The 22,208-nt window shown below is 42.2% G+C and overlaps 1 protein-coding gene across 1 annotated transcript in view; it reads left to right on the top strand.

Moving 5' to 3' along the window:
- The window catches only part of RAB26 (RAB26, member RAS oncogene family), a 178,309-nt gene that overhangs the window by 19,810 nt on the left and 136,291 nt on the right, over positions 1-22,208 (top strand). The window contains exon 2 of the mRNA XM_044303761.1: positions 4,549-4,659. Coding sequence (XP_044159696.1) covers positions 4,549-4,659 — 111 coding nt within the window. The remainder of the gene's footprint in view (positions 1-4,548; positions 4,660-22,208) is intronic.

The raw sequence follows: 22,208 nt of genomic DNA, 5'->3' as shown, positions 1-22,208 counted from the left end.
ACACAAGTTAGTGGAATATGAGACTTTGTAAGAAAAAACAAAAACAAAAACAAACAAAAAATTTCCGCTAACTTGTGCCAAAAAAAATGTCTGAATGGAGCCTTACCAGGGGGGGGGGGGGTGATCAATGACAGGGGGGTGATCAATGACAGGGGGGTGATCACCCATATAGACTCCCTGATCACCCCCCTGTCACTGATCACCCCCCCTGTAAGGCTCCATTCAGACATCCGCATGATTTTTTACGGATCCATGGATACATGGATCGGATCTACAGAACGCATGCGGATGTCTGAATGGAGCCTTACAGGGGGGTTATCAATGACAGGGGGTGATCAGGGTAATCCGGGTGATCACCCCCCTGTCACTGATCACCCCCCCCCTGTAAGGCTCCATTCAGACATCCGCATGATTTTTTACGGATCCATGGATACATGTATCGGATCCACAGAACGCATGCGGACGTCTGAATGGAGCCTTACAGGGGGGTTATCAATGACAGGGGGTGATCAGGGTAATCAGGGTGATCACCCCCCTGTCACTGATCACCCCCCCTGTAAGGCTCCATTCAGACGTCCGCATGATTTTTACGGATCCATGGATACATGGATCGGATCCGTAAAAATCATGCGGACGTCTGAATGGAGCCTTACAGGGGGGTGATCAATGACAGGGGGGTGATCAATGACAGGGGGTGATCAGAGAGTGTATATGGGTGATCACCCGCCTGTCATTGATCACCCCCCTGTAAGGCTCCATTCAGACGTCCGTATGCTTTTTGCGGATCCGATCCATGTATCCGTGGATCCGTAAAAATCATACGGACGTCTGAACGGAGCCTGACAGGGGGGTGATCAATGACAGGGCGGTGATCAATGACAGGGGGGTGATCAGGGAGTTTATATGGGGTGATCATGGGTGATCAGGGGTTTATAAGGGGTTAATAAGTGACGGGGGGGGGGGGGTGTAGTGTAGTGTAGTGTGGTGTTTGGTGGGACTGTACTGACCTACCTGAGTCCTCTGGTGGTCGATCCTAACAAAAGGGACCACCAGAGGACCAGGTAGGAGGTATATTAGACGCTGTTATGAAAACAGCAGTCTAATATACCTGTTAGGGGTTAAAAAATTCGGATCTCCAGCCTGCCAGCGAACGATCGCCGCTGGCAGGCTGGAGATCCACTCGCTTAACTTCCGTTCCTGTGAGCGCGCGCCTGTGCGCGCGCGTTCACAGGAAATCTCGCGTCTCGCGAGAAGACGCGTATATGCGTCCAGGAGGAATAAAGCAACCACCTCCCGGACGCATATACGCGTACAGCGGTCGGGAGGTGGTTAAAGGGGTTGTCACTTCATCAAGTAGCCTTTATTATGTAGAGGAAGTGAATACAAGCAACTTACTTCTGTATTGTGATTGTCCATATTGCTTCCTTTGCTGGCTGGATTCATTTTTCCTTCTCATTATACACTTCTCGTTTCCATGGTTATGACCACCCTGCAATCCATCAGCGGTGGTCGTGCTTGCACACTATAGGAAAAAGCCTTGGCCTCTTTGGTGGCCGGGACCGTGAAAGCACCAATAGGCTGGTGCCTTTTCCCATAGTGTGCAAGCACGACCACTGCTGCTGGATTTCAGGGTGGCAGTAACCATGGAAACGCGCAGTGTATAATGTGATGGAAAAATGAATCCAGCCAGCAAAGGAAGCAATATGGACAATCACAATACATTAGTAAGTGTCTTGTATTAACTTTCTCTACACGATAAATGCAACTTGCTGAAGTGAGACAAACCCGTTAAAGAGTGGGGATATTGATTAGTATTCGTGTCATGGATACAGTATTCAGTCTATAATGGGCACCAGAATCCCTATATAGGTGCCATGACGCCGCTGGTTGTATCGGTCACATCTTTTACCACTCCGTGACTCATGGACATAATTGGCTCTCATGAGTCAATTCTTCTCAGCTCACTCCTTACAAGACATCGATAACACAATAGCTTTTCTCTTCTAAATTGCGTACAGTAATGGTTGACATACGGTACCTTTCGTGGGGTCTGTGTCTATCTGAAGGGCCATGCTAATAAATTGCCAAAAAATGACTCCAACCCAGCTAGCGATCAGGAGTCAACGCTGCTTTCAGTGCAGATCTACCATGTCTGGGCCCTGACAGAAAGCCTAACCTCATTTTAAGGGGGTTGTCGCGTCTCAGACATTGGTGGCATATCGCTAGGATATGCCACCAATGTCAGGTGCGAGTCCCACCTCTGGGACCCACTCCTATCTCCAGAATGGGGCCCTGAAGTGAAGGAGAGCAGCCGCGCAAGCGCAGCCACCTTCCATTCTCTACTATGGGAGTTCTGAAAATAGCTGAAGGAGCACCATAGCAGTGAACGGAGAGTGCACTGCGCATGAACAGCCGCCTCTCCATTCACCGCTTTGGGACTGCTGGAAATAGCTGAGCCAGCGATTGGCTATTTTCGGAACTCCTATAGAAGTGAATGGAAGGTGGCCGCGCTTGCACAGTGCACCCTCCTTCACTTTGAAGGTCCCGTTCTGGAGATAAGAGCAGATCCCATCTGTGTTTTTTTTTTTCCAGATAAAATAACAATTTTGGAGCAGCATTTTTTAAAACTCTTGAGTTGTGCTGTTCTTCTGTTATTCCTCCCGGAAATGCTTGAATAAATAGACAACGGGGCGTTGTGATTGCCCTTGTCCATACGTAGAGTGTGTCCCTGTACCCTTTAACGCTGTCCCCATTGACAAGGGGAATTGTAATACCCAGTTGTTAATGTATTCATAAGTTTCCAGGAAGAATAACAGAGGATCAGCCCTGAAAGATGATCCGGAACACTTATTTTAAATGTAATTACTAAAGTAGACATGTCAGGAGGGCTTATCACCTGTATTTGCCACCCCCTCTGAAGACCCGTTGGGTGAAGCAACTTATAACAGTGCAGTTCATAGAGACAAAAACATGATACACTTAACCAGTTAGTGCATGCTGAGGGTTGTAGTTTGGAAACATATGGAGAGCCACAAGCTGGGGAAACACTGCACTCGATTGTCAGAGTACAGGACAGGAAGAGTTGTCATAGGAGATACTGTTCAGGGCTGTGACAAGTTCTCCTTTAAATTAAATTATAGAAAACTGTATTTTTGCTGTATAAATGTATTGGTCAGACGTCTACAAATGAAAGCGTAGCGAGCTCGCACTGCCCGTGGTGTATTTACTTACAGATGGTTATTTCTAATGATGCTTGACTAAAACATAATAACGTTTGGTTTGCTGAGGCAGATCCCATAAGGATTGTGTGTGAGGAGCCGGCTCCGATATGATTCATTTGCATGCAGTAAAAAATATGAGGCTTCTTGCAACGAGCACAGTGATGAAATTAGCTTTTTCTGTCTGGTTTACATGAAAACGCCAAGAGATTTACTTTGCGGTTAACCACTAATAGTGCCAAACACCTCAGAGCTGCACTCACTATTCTGCTGGTGCAGTCACTGTGTACATACATTACATTACTTATCATGTACTGATCCGGAGTTACATCCTGTATTATACTCCAGAGCTGCACTCACTATTCTGCTGGTGCAGTCACTGTGTACATACATTACTTATCCTGTACTGATCCTGAGTTACATCCTGTATTATACTCCAGAGCTGCACTCCCTATTCTGCTGGTGCAGTCACTGTGTACATACATTACTTATCCTGTACTGATCCTGAGTTACATCATGTATTATACTACAGAGCTGCACTCACCATTCTGCTAGCTGTTACCGGAAACAGACAGCAAGCTGTTACTGGACACATCTAACACTTTAAAGTGGTTGTTGTATGAAAAATATTCTACATTTTTCAAACCAGCACCTGGATCTGAATACTTTTGTAATTGCATGTAATTAAAAATGTAGTATGGCCACTGAGTTATTCAGTACAATGTATCTGTATTGCGCCACCTGCTGTTTGTTCTTTTCCTAATTTCTCTGTCCAACTCACTGAGGTGGAGTAACCTGCTCAGTTCCATCCTTCCGTTGTCACCACCTGTATCTGCTAGGACAGTTACAAGGAGAAAGCTGCCGCAGAAAGGACACGTCCCATGAGAACCGACATGCCCCTTTGAGAAAGGACACACCCCTCAGCTGCCAGTTTGAAATAAATCTAGCAAAACAATTGGAGCAATGAATGGGGAGATCTCTGGATCCATGTGAGGTCCAGGGCTGGTTCTAGCTTTGTTAGTAGGAGATTTTGACATACTATATGATGTCTGATTCTCATTTTTTTGCATTAATCGAGGAATAACCCCTTTAACTGAGTTCATATACGGTATACGGGCAGGAGAGTACGGTTTAGTCTGTGTCTGATCTAAAGACTTTCCAGAATGCAAATCACCAGAAAACTAGCTACAGGACATGTTGGGAGATTTCTGCTCTGAAGTCTGTAGAATTGTGAAGGCAACACTGCACAGTGTCAGAACATATGTGGGAGCATATGTCAGAATCGTCTACCGTCACATTGACGCCTTTAATGCCATTCTTTTATGTCTAGGTGATGCTGGTGGGAGACTCCGGAGTGGGAAAGACGTGCCTGCTGGTCAGATTTAAGGATGGAGCCTTCCTGGCTGGCAGCTTCATCTCCACCGTTGGCATTGACTTTCGGGTAAGTTGTTCCTTGCTTTGATCTACACTTCAATACCAAAAGCCCTAAAATAAGTTGGTTTGGTTGTATTATTTCTCTCTGATCTTTTTCTATAAGGGGTTTCGGCCGCCCCTATCCCCAGAAGGATGGACTTTCTGGGTGAGGGTCCTAACAGCACTGGGGGCAGATGTCTGTTTCTCTTGATTTATGATCACGTACAGTGGGGGAAATAATTATTTGACCCCTCACTGATTTTGTAAGTTTGTCCAATGACAAAGAAATGAAAAGTCTCAGAACAGTATCATTTCAATGGTAGGTTTATTGTAACAGTGGCAGATAGCACATCAAAAGGAAAATCGAAAAAATAACTTTAAATAAAAGATAGCAACTGATTTGCATTTCATTGAGTGAAATAAGTATTTGAACCCTCTAACAAAAAAAGACTTAATACTTGGTGGAAAAACCCTTGTTTGCAAGCACAGAGGTCAAACGTTTCTTGTAATTGATGACCAAGTTTGCGCACATTTTAGGAGGAATGTTGGTCCACTCCTCTTTGCAGATCATCTCTAAATCCCTAAGGTTTCGAGGCTGTCTCTGTGCAACTCTGAGCTTGAGCTCCCTCCATAGGTTTTCGATTGGATTAAGGTCCGGAGACTGACTAGGCCACTCCATGACCTTAATGTGCTTCTTCTTGAGCCACTCCTTTGTTGCCTTTGCTGTATGTTTTGGGTCATTGTCGTGCTGGAACACCCATCCACGACCCATTTTCAGTTTCCTGGCAGAGGGAAGGAGGTTGTCGCTCAGGATTTCACGATACATGGCTCCGTCCATTTTCCCGTTTATGCGAATAAGTTGTCCTGTGCCCTTAGCAGAAAAACACCCCCAAAGCAAAATGTTTCCACCCCCATGCTTGACGGTGGGGACGGTGTTTTGGGGGTCGTAGGCAGCATTTTTCTTCCTCCAAACACAGCGAGTTGAGTTAATGCCAAAGAGCTCTATTTTGGTCTCATCAGACCACAGCACCTTCTCCCAGTCACTCTCTGAATCATTCAGGTGTTCATTGGCAAACTTCAGACGGGCCTGCACATGTGCCTTCCTGAGCAGGGGGACCTTGCGAGCCCTGCAGGATTTTAATCCATTGCGGTGTAATGTGTTTCCAATGGTTTTCTTGGTGACTGTGGTCCCTGCTAATTTGAGGTCATTAACTAACTCCTCCCGTGTAGTTCTAGGATGCTTTTTCACCTTTCTCAGAACCATTGACACCCCACGAGGTGAGATCTTGCGTGGAGCCCCAGAGCGAGGTCGATTGATGGTCATTTTGTGCTCCTTCCATTTTCGAACAATCGCACCAACAGTTGTCACCTTCTCTCCCAGCTTCTTGCTAATGGTTTTGTAGCCCATTCCAGCCTTGTGCAGGTCTACAATTTTGTCTCTGACATCCTTGGACAGCTCTTTGGTCTTTCCCATGTTGGAGAGTTTGGAGTCTGCTTGATTGATTGATTCTGTGGACAGGTGTCTTTTATACAGGTGACTAGTTAAGACAGGTGTCCTTAATGAGGGTGACTAATTGAGTAGAAGTGTCTAACCACTCTGTGGGAGCCAGAACTCTTAATGGTTGGTAGGGGTTCAAATACTTATTTCACTCAATGAAATGCAAATCAGTTGCTATCTTTTATTTAAAGTTATTTTTTCGATTTTCCTTTTGATGTGCTATCTGCCACTGTTACAATAAACCTACCATTGAAATGATACTGTTCTGAGACTTTTCATTTCTTTGTCATTGGACAAACTTACAAAATCAGTGAGGGGTCAAATAATTATTTCCCCCACTGTATATGAGGAGGGATTGACGTGTGAGTTTTTCGGTAGACGCCGGCTGAGAACTTTACATTTCTTATTTACATGACCTTAAGTGGTGGGTAATCTCCAGGCGCCTCACAAGGGGGCCTTTGATGTAAAATACAAGGGTTTTACTCACCGGATTGGGATCCCAGTCACAGATATCACTTTGTAAACCGGCGCTTTATCCAATATAAACATCAGATAAGTAGGGATTTACATATAGAAATGGCACCAAAAATCACAGCGTGTTTATACTTGTGTCTCTTGTTTATGTGTAGCTGTGTTTTATCTTTATGGATAGCTTTTTATGTTTTATATCTTAGATTTCTTTTCAGACCTGTCATATGTTTTTATATCGTTTTATCTGTTATGTTTTACATCTTTTTTGGAGGTTCTATTTTATTTATTTTTTTACTTTTATATCAGTTTTATATATTTTGGGGGTCATTTATGACCAAATATACACCACTTTTTGGGATATATTTGATACAGATTTTGTCAAAAAGGTAATTTGTGGCAAAATCTGCAAATCCCACGCCACGTAAAAAAGGGGGCAAGAAAGAAGGCAGGCTGGCAGGCCAGTCTCACTTATCATTTTCTACTCCAGGTTTTGGCGTAGAGAATGACTTAAATGTACGCCAGCAAGGGAGGTCCGTTTTAAAAGTTATGTAGAGGTCCGTTTTTAAACGTCTTAATAAATGACCCCATTTATTTTTTGTATCTTTTTTTTTTACCTTATATTGTTTCAAATCTTTTCAAATCTAAATCCATGTTATATCATTTTATCTTTTATTTTATATAGTTTTTCTATGTTTTATATTTTTTAAAATATTTTTTATGTTTTGTACATTTTCTTTTATATATCTTTTCCTATATATTTTTCATTTATTTTATATCTGTTTTATCTTTTTTTAGGGTACTTTCACACTAGCGTTAGAGGAACCCGGAAGGCAGTTACATTGCCGGAACTGCCTGCCGGACCCGGAAATCCGTGTGCAAATGGATACCATTTGTTTCCGGATCCGTTTAACAAATGCATTGAAATACCGTAAAAGTGACTGAACTGAAGACATCCTGATGCATCTTGAACGGATTTCTTTCCATTCAGAATGCATTAGGATAAAACTGAAGCATTTTTTTCCGGTATTGAGCCCCTAGGACGGAACTCAATACCGGAAAACTTTAACGCTAGTGTGAAAGTACCCTTAGATCTGTTTTATATCTTTTTTTTTAATCTTATATATATATATAGTTCATATGTTTTATATCTGTTTTATCTTTTTTATCCTTTAGATCTGTAAAACTTTTTTTAGATTTATTTTATATCTTTTTTTTGTTATATATCTATCTGTTTTATCTTTTTTATCCTTTAGATCTGTAAAACTTTTTAGATTTATTTTATATCTTTTTTTGTTATATATCTATCTTTTTTCTCTTTTTTATCCTTTAGATCTGTAAAAAAAATTGGTTTATTTTATATCTTTTTTTGTTATATATCTTTTCATATCTATTATATCTGTTTTGCATCTTTTTATATTTCATATTTTTGAATTTTTTAACATTTAATACATTTTATATGTTTCTACATTTTATGATATCTGTTTTGTATCTTATTTGTACATATTTGCTATACAGTTTTTTGCATTGTTTTGTTTTAAAATGTTTGCAAACAAATGCCTGGAATATATAAATCCATTTATCGGGCAAACCACGGTAATGGAGTCCCCCAGACCATTATGGCGCCCCCTCCGCTGTGGCGCGTAGAAAACATCTCAGGTGGGATCTGCTGGTCATGCCAGTGACGTTGGAAACCATCAGGACCATCAAGGTTACATTTTTTCTCATCAGAGAATAAACCTTTCTTCTACCTGAATGTCCCATGTTTGGTTCTCTCTTGCAAAGTCCAAACGAGCAGTTCTGTGGCGTTCAAGGAGACGAGGTCTTTGAAGACGTTTTTTGTTTTTGAAGCCCTTCAGTCTCAGATGCCGTCTGGTGGTTATGGGGCTGCAGTCAGCACCAGTAAGGGCCTTAATTTGGGTCAAGGATCGTCCAGTGTCTTGACGGAGATCCAATTGGATCCCCTGGCTCAGTGCTGGTGACATTTTTTTGGGTCTTCCACTTGACTTTTTTGTTCCATAACCCTCAGGATCATTTAAGAAATTCCAAATGACTTTTTTGACTCTTACTGCGTCCCACCTCAGCAGCGATGGCGCGCTGTGAGAGACCCTGCTTATGCAGTTCAACAACCCGACCAAAAAGGGAGAGTTTTTTTGCCTTTGCCATCACAACGTGTGACCTGACAGAAAATGACAATGAATCCACATCTTTGCACAGATTTGGCCTTTTAAAGGTCTGTGGTCCTAATCTTTGGATCAGCTGAAAAACAGCCTGTTTCAGTTTAATCGTTATTTTCAATTAATTGAATGCTCAAAAAATGTTTTGTCTCTCTCCCATCTCTTCTTGTTGCATGCTGAAGCTCTACTTGGAACCTTGTTAAGATCCAACAATGTAAAATATGATTTTTTGCCATTTTTCAAGTGGTCTTAAATTTTTGATCAGGACTGTATCTCTCTTTAGACAATGGGAAGGAAATTGTGGTGGGGTCACAAATTAGTTTTTTTACCATAGGTCCTTGCTGTTCTGTATAGACCCATGTGCCAAAAACATGGTAGGTTTGCAGTGCCAAGAAAAAGCATCAATGTAGGTCTTCAACGTATGCCGCCAAGTTCCTTTCCTTATTCTTGTCCATAAAGGTCAGTGTTATAGTTGACAACCAATTTACTGAGTCAGAACTGAGCTCAGATCAGTTGTCACTTCCCTTCCCCCACTCCTCTTGGCAGTTAAAACAAATTACTTTACTCAGCAGGGGGCGACAATGAGCAAGCTCCTGCCACTGTACTGAAAATATAAAATCATTGCTTAGCCCTGAGGCCTTTAGAGCTACGTAGTAAATGTCTTTAGCACATATCTTAGTGATGTTTACTGACGTGAATATGTTGTGTCTGGAGTTGTCGATGTTGGACATGATATATTTATATGTGCTCGGTACAGGAGTGGAGTCGTCTGGGGATGATTTACCAATGAAATGATTGCCTGCGAAGAACAGTAGAAGCCAGCAGACCAGTCTGCTGATGAAACGCGTTCTGCTAGGTCGTACAGGGAGCTGTATGATTTGTGTTTACATGTAAGCCTGAGGCGATGCTTATCAGCCAGGGATGACACGTGATCGGGCAGCAGCGCTGATGAATAAAATATTTTGTCTGTCAGGAGAAAAGGCATCAGGTGTGAGACTGTCACAGTCAGCGTATGAAGACTGCTATACAAGGGCAGTGGTCTCCTCTGCTGTAGCAGTGGTCTGCTGCTGGAGCAGTGGTCTTACTGTACTCGGGCAATGGTCTCCTCTGCTGGAGCAGTGGTCTGCTGTACTCAGGCAATGGTCTCCCCTGCTGGAGCAGTGGTCTGCTGCTGGGGCAGTGGTCTCTTCTGCTGGAGCAGTGGTCTGCTGTACTCGGGCACTGGTCTCCTCTGCTGGAGCAGTGGTCTGCTGCTGGGGCAATGTTCTCCTCTGCTGGAGCAGTGGTCTGCTGTACTCGGGCACTGGTCTCCTCTGCTGGAGCAGCGGTCTGCTGTACTCGGGCACTGGTCTCCTCTGCTGGAGCAGTGGTCTGCTGCTGGGGCAATGTTCTCCTCTGCTGTAGCAGTGGTCTGCTGTACTCCGGCAATGGTCTCCTCTGCTAGAGCATAATGGTAATAACACTGGCACTTCCAGACCAGATGGATAGTGAATAGCAGCCCCGTCTCCTTTTCTAGGCGGATTGCTTTGTCAGGCAGGTCCCCATACATTGTAGATGCTGAAGATTGTTTCAGACAGGAGAAGGTTTTCCGCCTCGGCTTGGCACCACGGACAGCTCCCCGGAGACTCTTCTCTCCCTCCTCATTACCAGCCTCTGATTAGGTTTTTATACACATCATTTGTATCAATTAACAGAGTAATTACTTTCCAGTCCTGCACGTGTCAGATGTGCTGTGGGATCAGGAGCTTGTCAGGTTCTGCTCCATGTCCTCGGCTCTCAGATGGGAGGTTATTCATCTCCTCTTACTTGGGTTTTAAGACTTGAGTTGTATAGAAAAGACCAGAAGGAAGTCATTCAAATTTTTAAGGGCTGTGTTCACACTACTTTGCACATATTCAGAATGTATCCATAGGTCCCTATTGACCCCACTGATGATTATTATTATTATATTTAATACTCATTATTCATTCCATGGCGCTGTACATATGATGAGCGGTGCACATACATAATACAAGAAAATTGCAATAAGCATGAACAAGACGAGTTGCAAACTGGTACAGAAGGAGAGAGGGCTTACAATCTACAAGGAATGATGTGGTGTAGACACAGAAAGCTCAGGGAGAATGCAGAGCAGGAGTGCACAAGGAGTGTAGAGGGCATTAGTAATAGAGTGCACAAGGAGAGCATAGAAGTAATAGAGTGCAGATAGCATAGGTGCAATAGAGGGCATTAGTAATAGAGTGCAGATAGAGAGCGTTGGCACAATAGGGGGCATTAATAATAGAGTGCAGATAGAGAGTGTAGGAGCAATAGAGGGCATTAGTAATAGAGTGCAGATAGAGAGCGTAGGAGCAATAGAGGGCATTAGTAATAGAGTGCAGATAGAGAGTGTAGGAGCAATAGAGGGCATTAGTAATAGAGTGCAGATAGAGAGCGTAGGAGCAATAGAGGGCATTAGTAATAGAGTGCAGATAGAGAGCGTAGGAGCAATAGAGGGCATTAGTAATAGAGTGCAGATAGAGAGTGTAGGAGCAATAAAGGGCATTAGTAATAGAGTGCGCATTGAGAGCGTAGGTACAATAGGGGGCATTAGTAATAGATTGCAGATAGAGAGTGTAGGAGCAATACAGGCATTAGTAATAGAGTGTAGATAGAGAGCGTAGGAGCAATAGAGGGCATTAGTAATAGAGTGCAGATAGAGAGTGTAGGAGCAATAGAGGGCATTAGTAAGAGAGTGCAGATAGAGAGCGTAGGAGCAATGGAGGGTATTAGTAATAGAGTGCAGATAGAGAGCGTAGGAGCAATAGAGGGTATTAGTAATAGAGTGGAGATAGAGAGTGTAGGAGCAATAGGGGGCATTAGTAATAGAGTGCAGAAAGAGATCGTAGGAGCAATAGAGGGCATTAGTAATAGAGTGCAGAAAGAGATCGTAGGAGCAATAGAGGGCATTAGTAATAGAGTGTAGATACAGAGTGTAGTAATGTAGATACAGAGTCTGTGTGGAACAAGGGTAATTCACAGACAATAATGTCTGGCAGGGTGAGGGGCACGCCCCATATTATAACACTCAGTGAGACGTATGCTATTCTGACCTCCCCGGTTGCGATCCTTTACGACAGTGGACTCATTTCTTCACGGTAGTAAACCTCCTAATGAGCTCATAGTTCACAATCCACAGTAAACCAGACTGCAGAAACCCGCCCTGTTGTGCCCATAAATCCCACAAATCACTGCAGACACTCTTCCAGAGTAGCCCTCCGCTCAGTAATGGATGAGGAACCTCTGAAATGTCTTTATCTGGGAAATATGTCTGCAGTAAATTCTTCATTTTACGGCCACTCTCACTGTTGACCTTTTATTTGCCGCCTGCTGCCAGTTTTGGATCACTGCACCTTTCCGGAAAACTTTGCAGCAGTATGGCCTCGCTTGGGGACTGTAATTATTTCAGGGGTCAGTCTCAGAAACACAGGGGCTTGTGTGTAAAACAAATGCAGGCACAGAATGAAGCAGCGACCATGACCGTCAGTCGCTGCTTTCATATTCAGGGATCTGCCTGTGACCTACGGGCCTCCTGGAATGGCTTCATAAGGTGGAAAAGCCCTTTAAACTGTGCGGCCTGTAAACTGATGAGCGTTCTTCAATTATTCGAGTACGAACCCTGCACGGCTCCCGGTCTCCTCTCACATGTAATTCATTGCATTACTCATCCACTGGCTTATAATAGATCAGTTTGCAAATCCTGAAATATTGTAAATTTAAAGGGGACCCTTTCTAATATGCAAATGCTCCTGCACAGGGTGGACTTGAGAAAGGGCTGCATTTTCTAAAACCTTCCCGACCCGATTCTGCCTTGATAATATGGTGTGGTGCGACAGAATATAGAACTGCTGAGTCCTATTGCCTCTAAGCAAGCTGCCCTGGTAGTAAACAGGGTGGATAAAAATCTATGATTTTTTTTTTTTTTTATCAAAAAAAAAAATGTTTTTTTTTATTTAAATCAGATTTTTTTTTATATAAAATGCTTTTTGGGGAAAATATATTACCATCCAAAGGTTATTCCATCATGAAATAAAGATTCGTTTTTTTAATTATGTAGAATAAGGCTGTACGTGGACTCCCATATTGTTGAATGGATTAGGTCATCAATACCAGGAGCCTGGAAAACCCCCTTTAAGGAGTGCTATACTCTGCTCACTTTCACCATGCTTCTGGTTTCTGCTGCCCCTGCTGGTTTGGTTTAGATATGACTGGAGTATAATACATTACACAACCAAAGTAAGTAGAGTGTTTTCACAGTTACGCAATATGATAAGTAGAAACTGTAAACTGACGAGCATGGCATTACAGAGGAACATTTCACCTGCCGTCCCCATCATCGCGGATTGCGTAGGCATCATCCTGTATGTACATCGGCTGTGAGCGCGTCGCCCCCTGATCTACAGCCGGCAGTCATATAGCGGTTAATCAGCCTTCACAAGTCTTCCCCAATCAGCAAAAGAAAGAAGAAAAACGCTCCAGACGTTACATATCATCCCCCTCGTAACAGGCAATCACATCCTTTAACGCCGCGATCTCACAACAGATACCGCCAGACGTTAATTAATATTATGATCCCCCTATTATGCACAGTATGTGAGCAGAAAGGCTAAAAAAAAATACCACCGTCAGATGAAAGATAGATGGTGCCTTTGGGGATGGAAAGAAATTTGTAAGCTGCTTGATTACTAATCTTAACCCAAAACTCTTCATTCAAAGGTAATTACTAAATAATGGATAAATATGCCGCTCCGCCGCTTAATGGCCGCAACAAGAAATATTTTAATGGAGATTAGGCTTAGCAGTATACCAAACATGTCAGAGACAGATAAGAGCGTCTACATTCAGATCAGACCTGTCTAATTACTGCCTTAAAGGAGAACATAGTTAACCGCTGTGCAGATGTGAATTATAGCGGATGAAGGGGTGCAGTACCTCCTCCAGGCAGTAGAGGCGCTGTGACAGTTTACAAAGCTGATTATTGACATGCTAATATCTTATTATTTTTTTTTCTTAATAGTGTTTATTTATAGAAAACATTAAAAAATTTTAAGAACTTCTCAAATCCCAAAGGGATACAGAAACAAAGACAGCCGGACAACAAGTCCGAAATCCAGTACTCATACAAAGGCCCCTGATCGGGAAATACATCAGAGTAAGTCGGTGACATTGTGTTGCTAAACAAATGAGCAGTCCCGTAATACATCATGGCATATTTACGAGTACAGGACCAGACAACCATCCACACACACACATTCATACAACCTGGAGTCCCGGAATCTTGCACATAAGATCAGATAGTACCCTGCGCACATAACCAAAGTCCCCAAATCTGATCGAACCTATCAGGAGTCCCCCTCGCTGCAAAAGTGAGTTTGTATATCTGCAGGTCAGCATTTATCAGTTGGATCCAAGGGTAGGTGTCTTTGGTGGTTTCCAATGCAAAAGGATTGTTTTCCTCCCATAGAACATAAGTAAACGGAGCAACTTCCTTCCATATTTGGTAGGAACTATTTCCGACACCAATCCCAACAGACAGACTGTAGGAGAGAGTATCCCTGGGAGCCCCAACTTTGAGGAGATAAAATCACAAATCTCACTCCAGTACCATACCATATGATTATAAGGATCCTCTCGGCTCTCCACACCTGGTACAAGAAGGGTCTGGGAGCCTACGCATATGATGCAGACGCACAGGAGTGAGATAAACCCTGTGTATCCACTTAAGTTGAATGAGTGGATCACATGCTAAAATCTAGACAGATATGACTTCTAGTCTATAAAGGGGTGCAGTACCTCCTCCAGGCAGTAGAGGCGCTGTGACAGGTTACAAAGCAGATTATTCACATGCTAATATCTAATTCTAGACAGATATGACTTATAGTCTATAAAGGGGTGCAGTACCTCCTCCAGGCAGTAGAGGCGCTGTGACAGGTTACAAAGCAGATTATTCACATGCTAATATCTAGACAGATATGACTTATAGTCTATAAAGGGGTGCAGTACCTCCTCCAGGCAGTAGAGGCGCTATGACAAGTTACAAATGAGATGATTAAAATGCTAATATTTATGCAGATGTGATTTATAGTGTATAAATGTGTGCAGTACCTCCTCTGTGCAGTAGAGGTGCTGTGACATGTTGCAAATCAGATTATTAAAATGCTAATATCTGTGCAGATGTGATTGTCTATAAAGTGATGCAGCACCTCCTCTATATAGTAGAGGTGCAGCTCAGGGGGCATGTTCTTTCTCGGGGATGTGTCCTTTCTGCTGTAGCTTTCTCCCTGTAACCACCACAGCTTCTAACAGAAAATATATGGTTGGTGGCAGTTGAAGATTAAAACTGAACACGTGCGACCACCTCAGTGAGGAGGACAAGATATAAGGAAAATAATAAACAACAGGTGGGGCTGTACAGATACATTTTACTAATAGCTCAGCAGCTATACTAAATGTATTAAAGGGGTTATCCGAGACTAAGAAATGCCCCCTATATGCCGGGCTCCTCACACTAAATCTATTTACTAGGCTCCCAGCGCCGCTCCTGGTCCCCGCACTGCCGCTGCTGCTTCTCCCCTGCGCGGTTGAAAACATGTGGTGTCAGGGGGGAGCAGCCAATGGCAGACAGGGATAAGCCTCCCTGGCGTCACCCGCGATGCTAGGAGGCACATCCAAGTCGTCGCCTGCCGTTGGCTGCTCCCCCGACACTGGATGTTTTCATCCGCGCACGGGGAGAAGCAGCTGCGGCGGTGTGGGGAGCCAGGTAAGTAGATTTAGTGTGAAGGGGCCCAGCATATGGGGGACATTTTTTTGTCTCGGATAACCCCTTTAATTACGTGTAATTGCAAAACTTTTTAAAACCGAGACCGCACTTGATTCTGTCCTGACCTTCCCTCTGCTCATCTGTTTGGATTCACGCCTGGTATCCTCTGTCTTGTAATTGCTGGCATTAACTTTGTCTTTTGGCAGATCTTCACCGCTACTTCTGCCTATCTTTGACCTTCTTCCTGGCATTGCCCTTTCACTGTTCTGAGCTGTTCTTTTCTATTATCATCCCATCCTTGCATCCTGACATCTTCATTCTCCACTATTTGGTGACTGCTCCCATTAAGAGACCTGGGGATCTGAAGCACAAGTCGTATCTTGAAGAGCAGCTTCTGTTCTACAGGAGTGTCCTCCTCACATGGTTGGTGGTTAGACGTACAGATATGGACTTGCTCATGGAGTCCACGCACTGAGGTCTTTAGCTGCCGCAGTGACGTCCCATTAGAGGACCAGCTTAGACAGATCACCTCTATCTCCGACATATCATTTTCCGGCCGCTCAGAAGCCAACGGCGATCAAACCTCTTCTCAGTGAGTCTTCTAGAGAAGACAAAGACCCGAGAGGATGACTCAACCGCCTCATTAAGATAAGACGTTTCTTAATTAAACTTCCCTTCCTTTCTTAATACAAAATGTATTATCTCACTGCTCAAGTCAACGTGCACAGGATTGACACTTTACAGCGAGAACATTTTTTGAAAAAGTTGGGAAATTGTCTTAGAAACCCATCGACGGAGGAGGAATTCAAACTCTTTAGGGAGGAAAGAAGAAAAAAAGATCTCAGTTTTTTTTTCTCTGTGAAGGTTCTTATTCATCCAGGTCATGGTGTATGAGTAGTAACAAGTCATTTGCTCTTGAAGATGTTTCACCAGTCATCCGACTAGCTTTTTCAATTAGGATGACTTGTACAACAAATCTCCAGCATTAAATACAGTATTTAATGCCGGAGATTTCTGGTACAAGTCATTCTAATTAAAAAAGCCAGTTAGATGACTAAGAGAAGAATTCAACAAGCTCAGCTTTTTCTTTTTGGGTCAATGGGTCGTATGTGTGCAGCCAAAGCAGAGTGAAGGATTTTATGACTTCTCAGAAGTCGTCTCCATATGTCATCTCTGGCCCGTATCCTGCTCCTCCAGGCATTTGTCTCACTTGGTGGCCATTGCTTGTGTTTGTGATCTACTTTTTACCACAATTTACAACAGGATATAAGTAAAACGAAACGCTCCCGCTTCTGTTCTCCTGTCGCTTAGTCATAATGGAATCACTGTTAATAGATAAGTAGCCCCGGAGATTTTGTAAGGAGAAGCTGAGAAACCGCGCTCCACCCGACTGCCCGCCTTGTCGTCCCGGGAGTATTTTGGCGAAGTGAAGGCTTTTTTGGGGGGATCACCAGGCCGTGACCTGACCGAACTCATCATCTTAATTATTTCTGCTTAGTTATTTACGCATAACAAGTCCCGGGCCGACTCTGCAGAACCTTCCGTCGTGTTTTTTTGATTCTGGAAATTTACATATCCGCTGTGATTAACGAGCGAGAAGAGAGGGAATAATCGCTCTCCGACAGAAACTCTGCCAGGCGAGGAACTATTAGCACTTGAGAAATGGCCGGCTGTGAGATCATATTATTTGTCATGATCAACATCTTGATAAAGTGATTAGTTAGACTTTATCGAGTTCCTCAAGGCGAGTCGGTAAAGTGGACGTCACAGCGGTTTAATTTTTTAGGGAAATTACAAATCAGTCTGGTTTCATATTTTAGAGTAGGGGGGGGGACATTTCCACAAATATTTGCTTGGTTTGCTTATGTTAAAGGGGTTTTCCAGTCTGTAGATATTGATGATCTATCCTCAGGATAGGTCATCAGTATCAGGTCGGTGGCTTTCCGACACCTCCACCGATCAGCAGTTCACAGCAGCCGCAGAAAACAAAGCAGTGGACCGAGGCGAGGACTGTGAAACAGTGGAGGTGAACTGCAGCTCAACCACTATTCGGCAGCTGCAAAAACAGCCGATCGGTGGCGGTGGCGGACCCCCGTTTATATTATATTGATGAACTATCATGACTATCTATCAACTATAAAGCCCTTTAAATTCACTGCCAAAATGGATGAAATCAGCAAAATTGTTATTAAAAATCTTTGACAGGTGTGAATGAGATTTTAAAAATCTGCCCTGAACTCAAAATGGGTGAACCCAGCCTTAGAAGTGCCCTCTCTTTGTAAAAAATACAACTAATGGCCATATTGGAAGTAAAGAGGCACAGGACCTTCATTGGTCACTGGCCACAAAGACCTAGAGAATCCATGCATTTATTGGACAGGCCATTGGTTTCAATGAGAATTTTGCAATACATTCACTTCTCCTGTGGGGGCACTGCAGAGACATATGGCACTGTAACAACTGATGATTTCCCAGGAGCAGGATAGCCAGGGATTATCATTGGGGAATGCTTCCAAATACAATGGATTCTTCTAGCTGGACAACTCCTTTTTAACTGTAGCATAGTCCATTTCTGTAAATTACAACAGAGTTCGAACCTTTCATGGCGACCATATTGCCATCTAGTATTCCCCCAGGGCAGATATACGTATGAATCAGATAGGAAGGTGGACTGCATTCTCTGCAGCTCTTCTCTCTTGATCTGTCGACCTGACTGAACGTGCGAACACCTATTTCACCATTTTATTTGTATGGTTATGGCATATAATACAGATCAGTCAGCAATTACAAGCAGCTGCCCTCAGTATTTCGACAGGACACAGAATATCCCCCTAGGAGTCATTCCTTCCAGTGAACTGATAATATACAAGGAGCTGTGCCCTTTCTCATTTGGTTTTGTGAGTTATGCTTCCATCGAAATTCCATCAGGTTCCATCACTAGTTTCTGTTGTACTGTAAAATCCCGTCAGTCTCTGGGGCCTGATAAGGAAATGTAGCTCAGAAACTCAACAGAGCTGCTCCTTCTCTATGTACAAGAATATAACTACTATAATACTGCCTCCTATGTACAAGAATATAACTACTATAATACTGCTCCTATGTACAAGAATATAACTACTATAATACTGCCTCCTATGTACAAGAATATAACTACTATAATACTGCCTCCTATGTACAAGAATATAACTACTATAATACTACTCCTATGTACAAGAATATAACTACTATAATACTGCTCCTTCTCTATGTACAAGAATATAACTACTATAATACTGCTCCTATGTACAAGAATATAACTACTATAATACTGCCTCCTATGTGCAAGAATATAACTACTATAATACTGCTCCTTCTCTATGTACAAGAATATAACTACTATAATACTGCTCCGATATACAAGAGTATAACTACTATAATACTGCTCCTTCTCTATGTACAAGAATGTAACTACTATAATACTGCTCCTGTGTACACGAATATAACTACTATAATACTGCTCCTACGTACAAGAATAAAACTACTATAATACTGCTCCTATGTACAAGAATGTAGCTACTATAATACTGCCTCCTATGTACAAGAATATAACTACTATAATACCGCTCCTATGTACAAGAATATAACTACTATAATACTGCCTCCTATGTACAAGAATATTACTACTATAATACTACTCCTATGTACAAGAATATAACTACTATAATACTGCTCCTCTTCTATGTACAAGAATATAACTACTATAATACTGCTCCTATGTACAAGAATATAACTACTATAATACTGCCTCCTATGTGCAAGAATATAACTACTATAATACTGCTCCTTCTCTATGTACAAGAATATAACTACTATAATACTGCTCCTATATACAAGAGTATAACTACTATAATACTGCTCCTATGTACAGGAATATAACTACTATAATACTGCTCCTTCTCTATGTACAAGAATATAACTACTATAATACTGCTCCTATGTACAAGAATATAACTACTATAATACTGCTCCTATGTACAAGAATATAACTACTATAATACTGCCTCCTATGTGCAAGAATATAACTACTATAATACTGCTCCTTCTCTATGTACAAGAATATAACTACTATAATACTGCTCCGATATACAAGAGTATAACTACTATAATACTGCTCCTTCTCTATGTACAAGAATGTAACTACTATAATACTGCTCCTGTGTACACGAATATAACTACTATAATACTGCTCCTACGTACAAGAATAAAACTACTATAATACTGCTCCTATGTACAAGAATGTAGCTACTATAATACTGCCTCCTATGTACAAGAATATAACTACTATAATACCGCTCCTATGTACAAGAATATAACTACTATAATACTGCCTCCTATGTACAAGAATATTACTACTATAATACTACTCCTATGTACAAGAATATAACTACTATAATACTGCTCCTCTTCTATGTACAAGAATATAACTACTATAATACTGCTCCTATGTACAAGAATATAACTACTATAATACTGCCTCCTATGTGCAAGAATATAACTACTATAATACTGCTCCTTCTCTATGTACAAGAATATAACTACTATAATACTGCTCCTATATACAAGAGTATAACTACTATAATACTGCTCCTATGTACAGGAATATAACTACTATAATACTGCTCCTTCTCTATGTACAAGAATATAACTACTATAATACTGCTCCTATATACAAGAGTATAACTACTATAATACTGCTCCTTCTCTATGTACAAGAATGTAACTACTATAATACTGCTCCTGTGTACAAGAATATAACTACTATAATACTGCTCCTACGTACAAGAATATAACTACTATAATACTGCTCCTTCTCTATGTACAAGAATGTAACTACTATAATACTGCTCCTGTGTACAAGAATATAACTACTATAATACTGCTCCTACGTACAAGAATATAACTACTATAATACTGCTCCTATGTACAAGAATGTAGCTACTATAATACTGCCTCCTATGTACAAGAATAAAACTACTATAATACTGCTCCCATGTACAAGAATATAACTACTATAATACTGCTCCTATGTACAAGAATATAACTACTATAATACTGCCTCCTATGTACAGGAATATAACTACTATAATACTGCTCCTATGTACAAGAATATAACTACTATAATACTGCTCCTATGTACAAGAATATAACTGCTATAATACTGCCTCCGATGTACAAGAATATTACTACTATAATACTGCCTCCTATGTACAAGAATATAACTACTATAATACTGTCTCCTATGTATAAGAATACAAGATTACTTCCTTCTACTGATCAGGCCTCCTCTACTGTAACAGTATGATTAAGGTGACCATTGTGCAGTACACGTGCCGTCATACCGTTACTAGAAAAGTGGAGTATGTCATTATTGGTGTCGTGGTGGAGTTTTTGTTCTTGGTTCATAGTCTTAGGATTTAATTCGGGAGTCATTTTAGGTTCTCAGGATAAGTATTCCAATTTCAGTGGTTCTATTCTGTCCAAATTAACTTCTCCACGTTAAAATGTTGATGAAATACCGCAGGGTTACTTGGCAATTATCGCCACTTTTAATTTTTCATAAGCGTCTCGTTATTAATGCAGCTGCATAACCTAAAAGGCGAAGAAGACCTCCGTGTCTGCTACTCTGGTGGACCAGTCCTCTGATATTCTGGTGGGCCAGTCCTCTGCTACTCTGGTGGACCAGTCCTCTGATATTCTGGCGGGCCAGTCCTCTGCTACTCTGGTGGGCCAGTCCTCTGATATTCTGGCGGGCCAGTCCTCTGCTACTCTGGTGGGCCAGTCCTCTGCTACTCTGGTGGGCCAGTCCTCTGCTACTCTGGTGGGCCAGTCCGACCCTGGTCTGGTACGGAAATCATTGACATATATTAGGTGTAAGCACTTGACATGTGCAGCTGGAACGTGCCTGTGGTGCGTGTTAGTTTACTAATTCTGCCTGTATTTATTCACTAGATAAAGCTCAAGCAGTATTTCTGACCCTGCCAACAGCAACATGGTGCCAGACGGGCTCCTTATGTAAATACACGTCCGCACCTTGAGCTCTGTTTATACACCCAACCCGCTCAAGTCCCGTTAGGTCAGCAGAGATAGAATTGATCTTTGTGTTCCAAGCATTATATTCTCGCCGCTGCGTCTCCAGGGATTCCGCAGAGCCATGCATCTTGTTGTGGGGGAAATACTAAACCAGCAACCGTCTTATTTTAACCATCTCCACAGTGTTTAGAAGTAAAATGTATCCCTTCCCATGAATCGAGAGTGAAAGGGAAAACAGAAGGCGAGTGTTATGTCTGAGCTTGGGCCGCCATTCATGTGTACCATACCATTTTTCTCACGTCAGTGGCGTCAGATTTGAGGGATTCGAGGCAGTAGAGAAAACAAGAATCCTGTTTAAAGACTATGGACACTTTTGGGGCAATTTTGGGCTTAATTTTTATTTTTTTTCAGTTGGTCTTAAAAATGTTCAGCCGTTTTGGAGTACAGGGGTTAATAATCAGTCTGTTTGCAAGCTGTCACAATCTGTTTACTTGGACTCCTGTGGGCTCATGTAGAGGTCTTATCTCTGATCTTCTAAACACTCAGTTCTTATCATACTGATAACA

This window comes from Bufo gargarizans, chromosome 8, assembly GCF_014858855.1.
Source record: "Bufo gargarizans isolate SCDJY-AF-19 chromosome 8, ASM1485885v1, whole genome shotgun sequence".
Classification (NCBI taxonomy): domain Eukaryota; kingdom Metazoa; phylum Chordata; class Amphibia; order Anura; family Bufonidae; genus Bufo; species Bufo gargarizans.
This window is presented reverse-complemented; position numbering and strand designations above follow the sequence as displayed.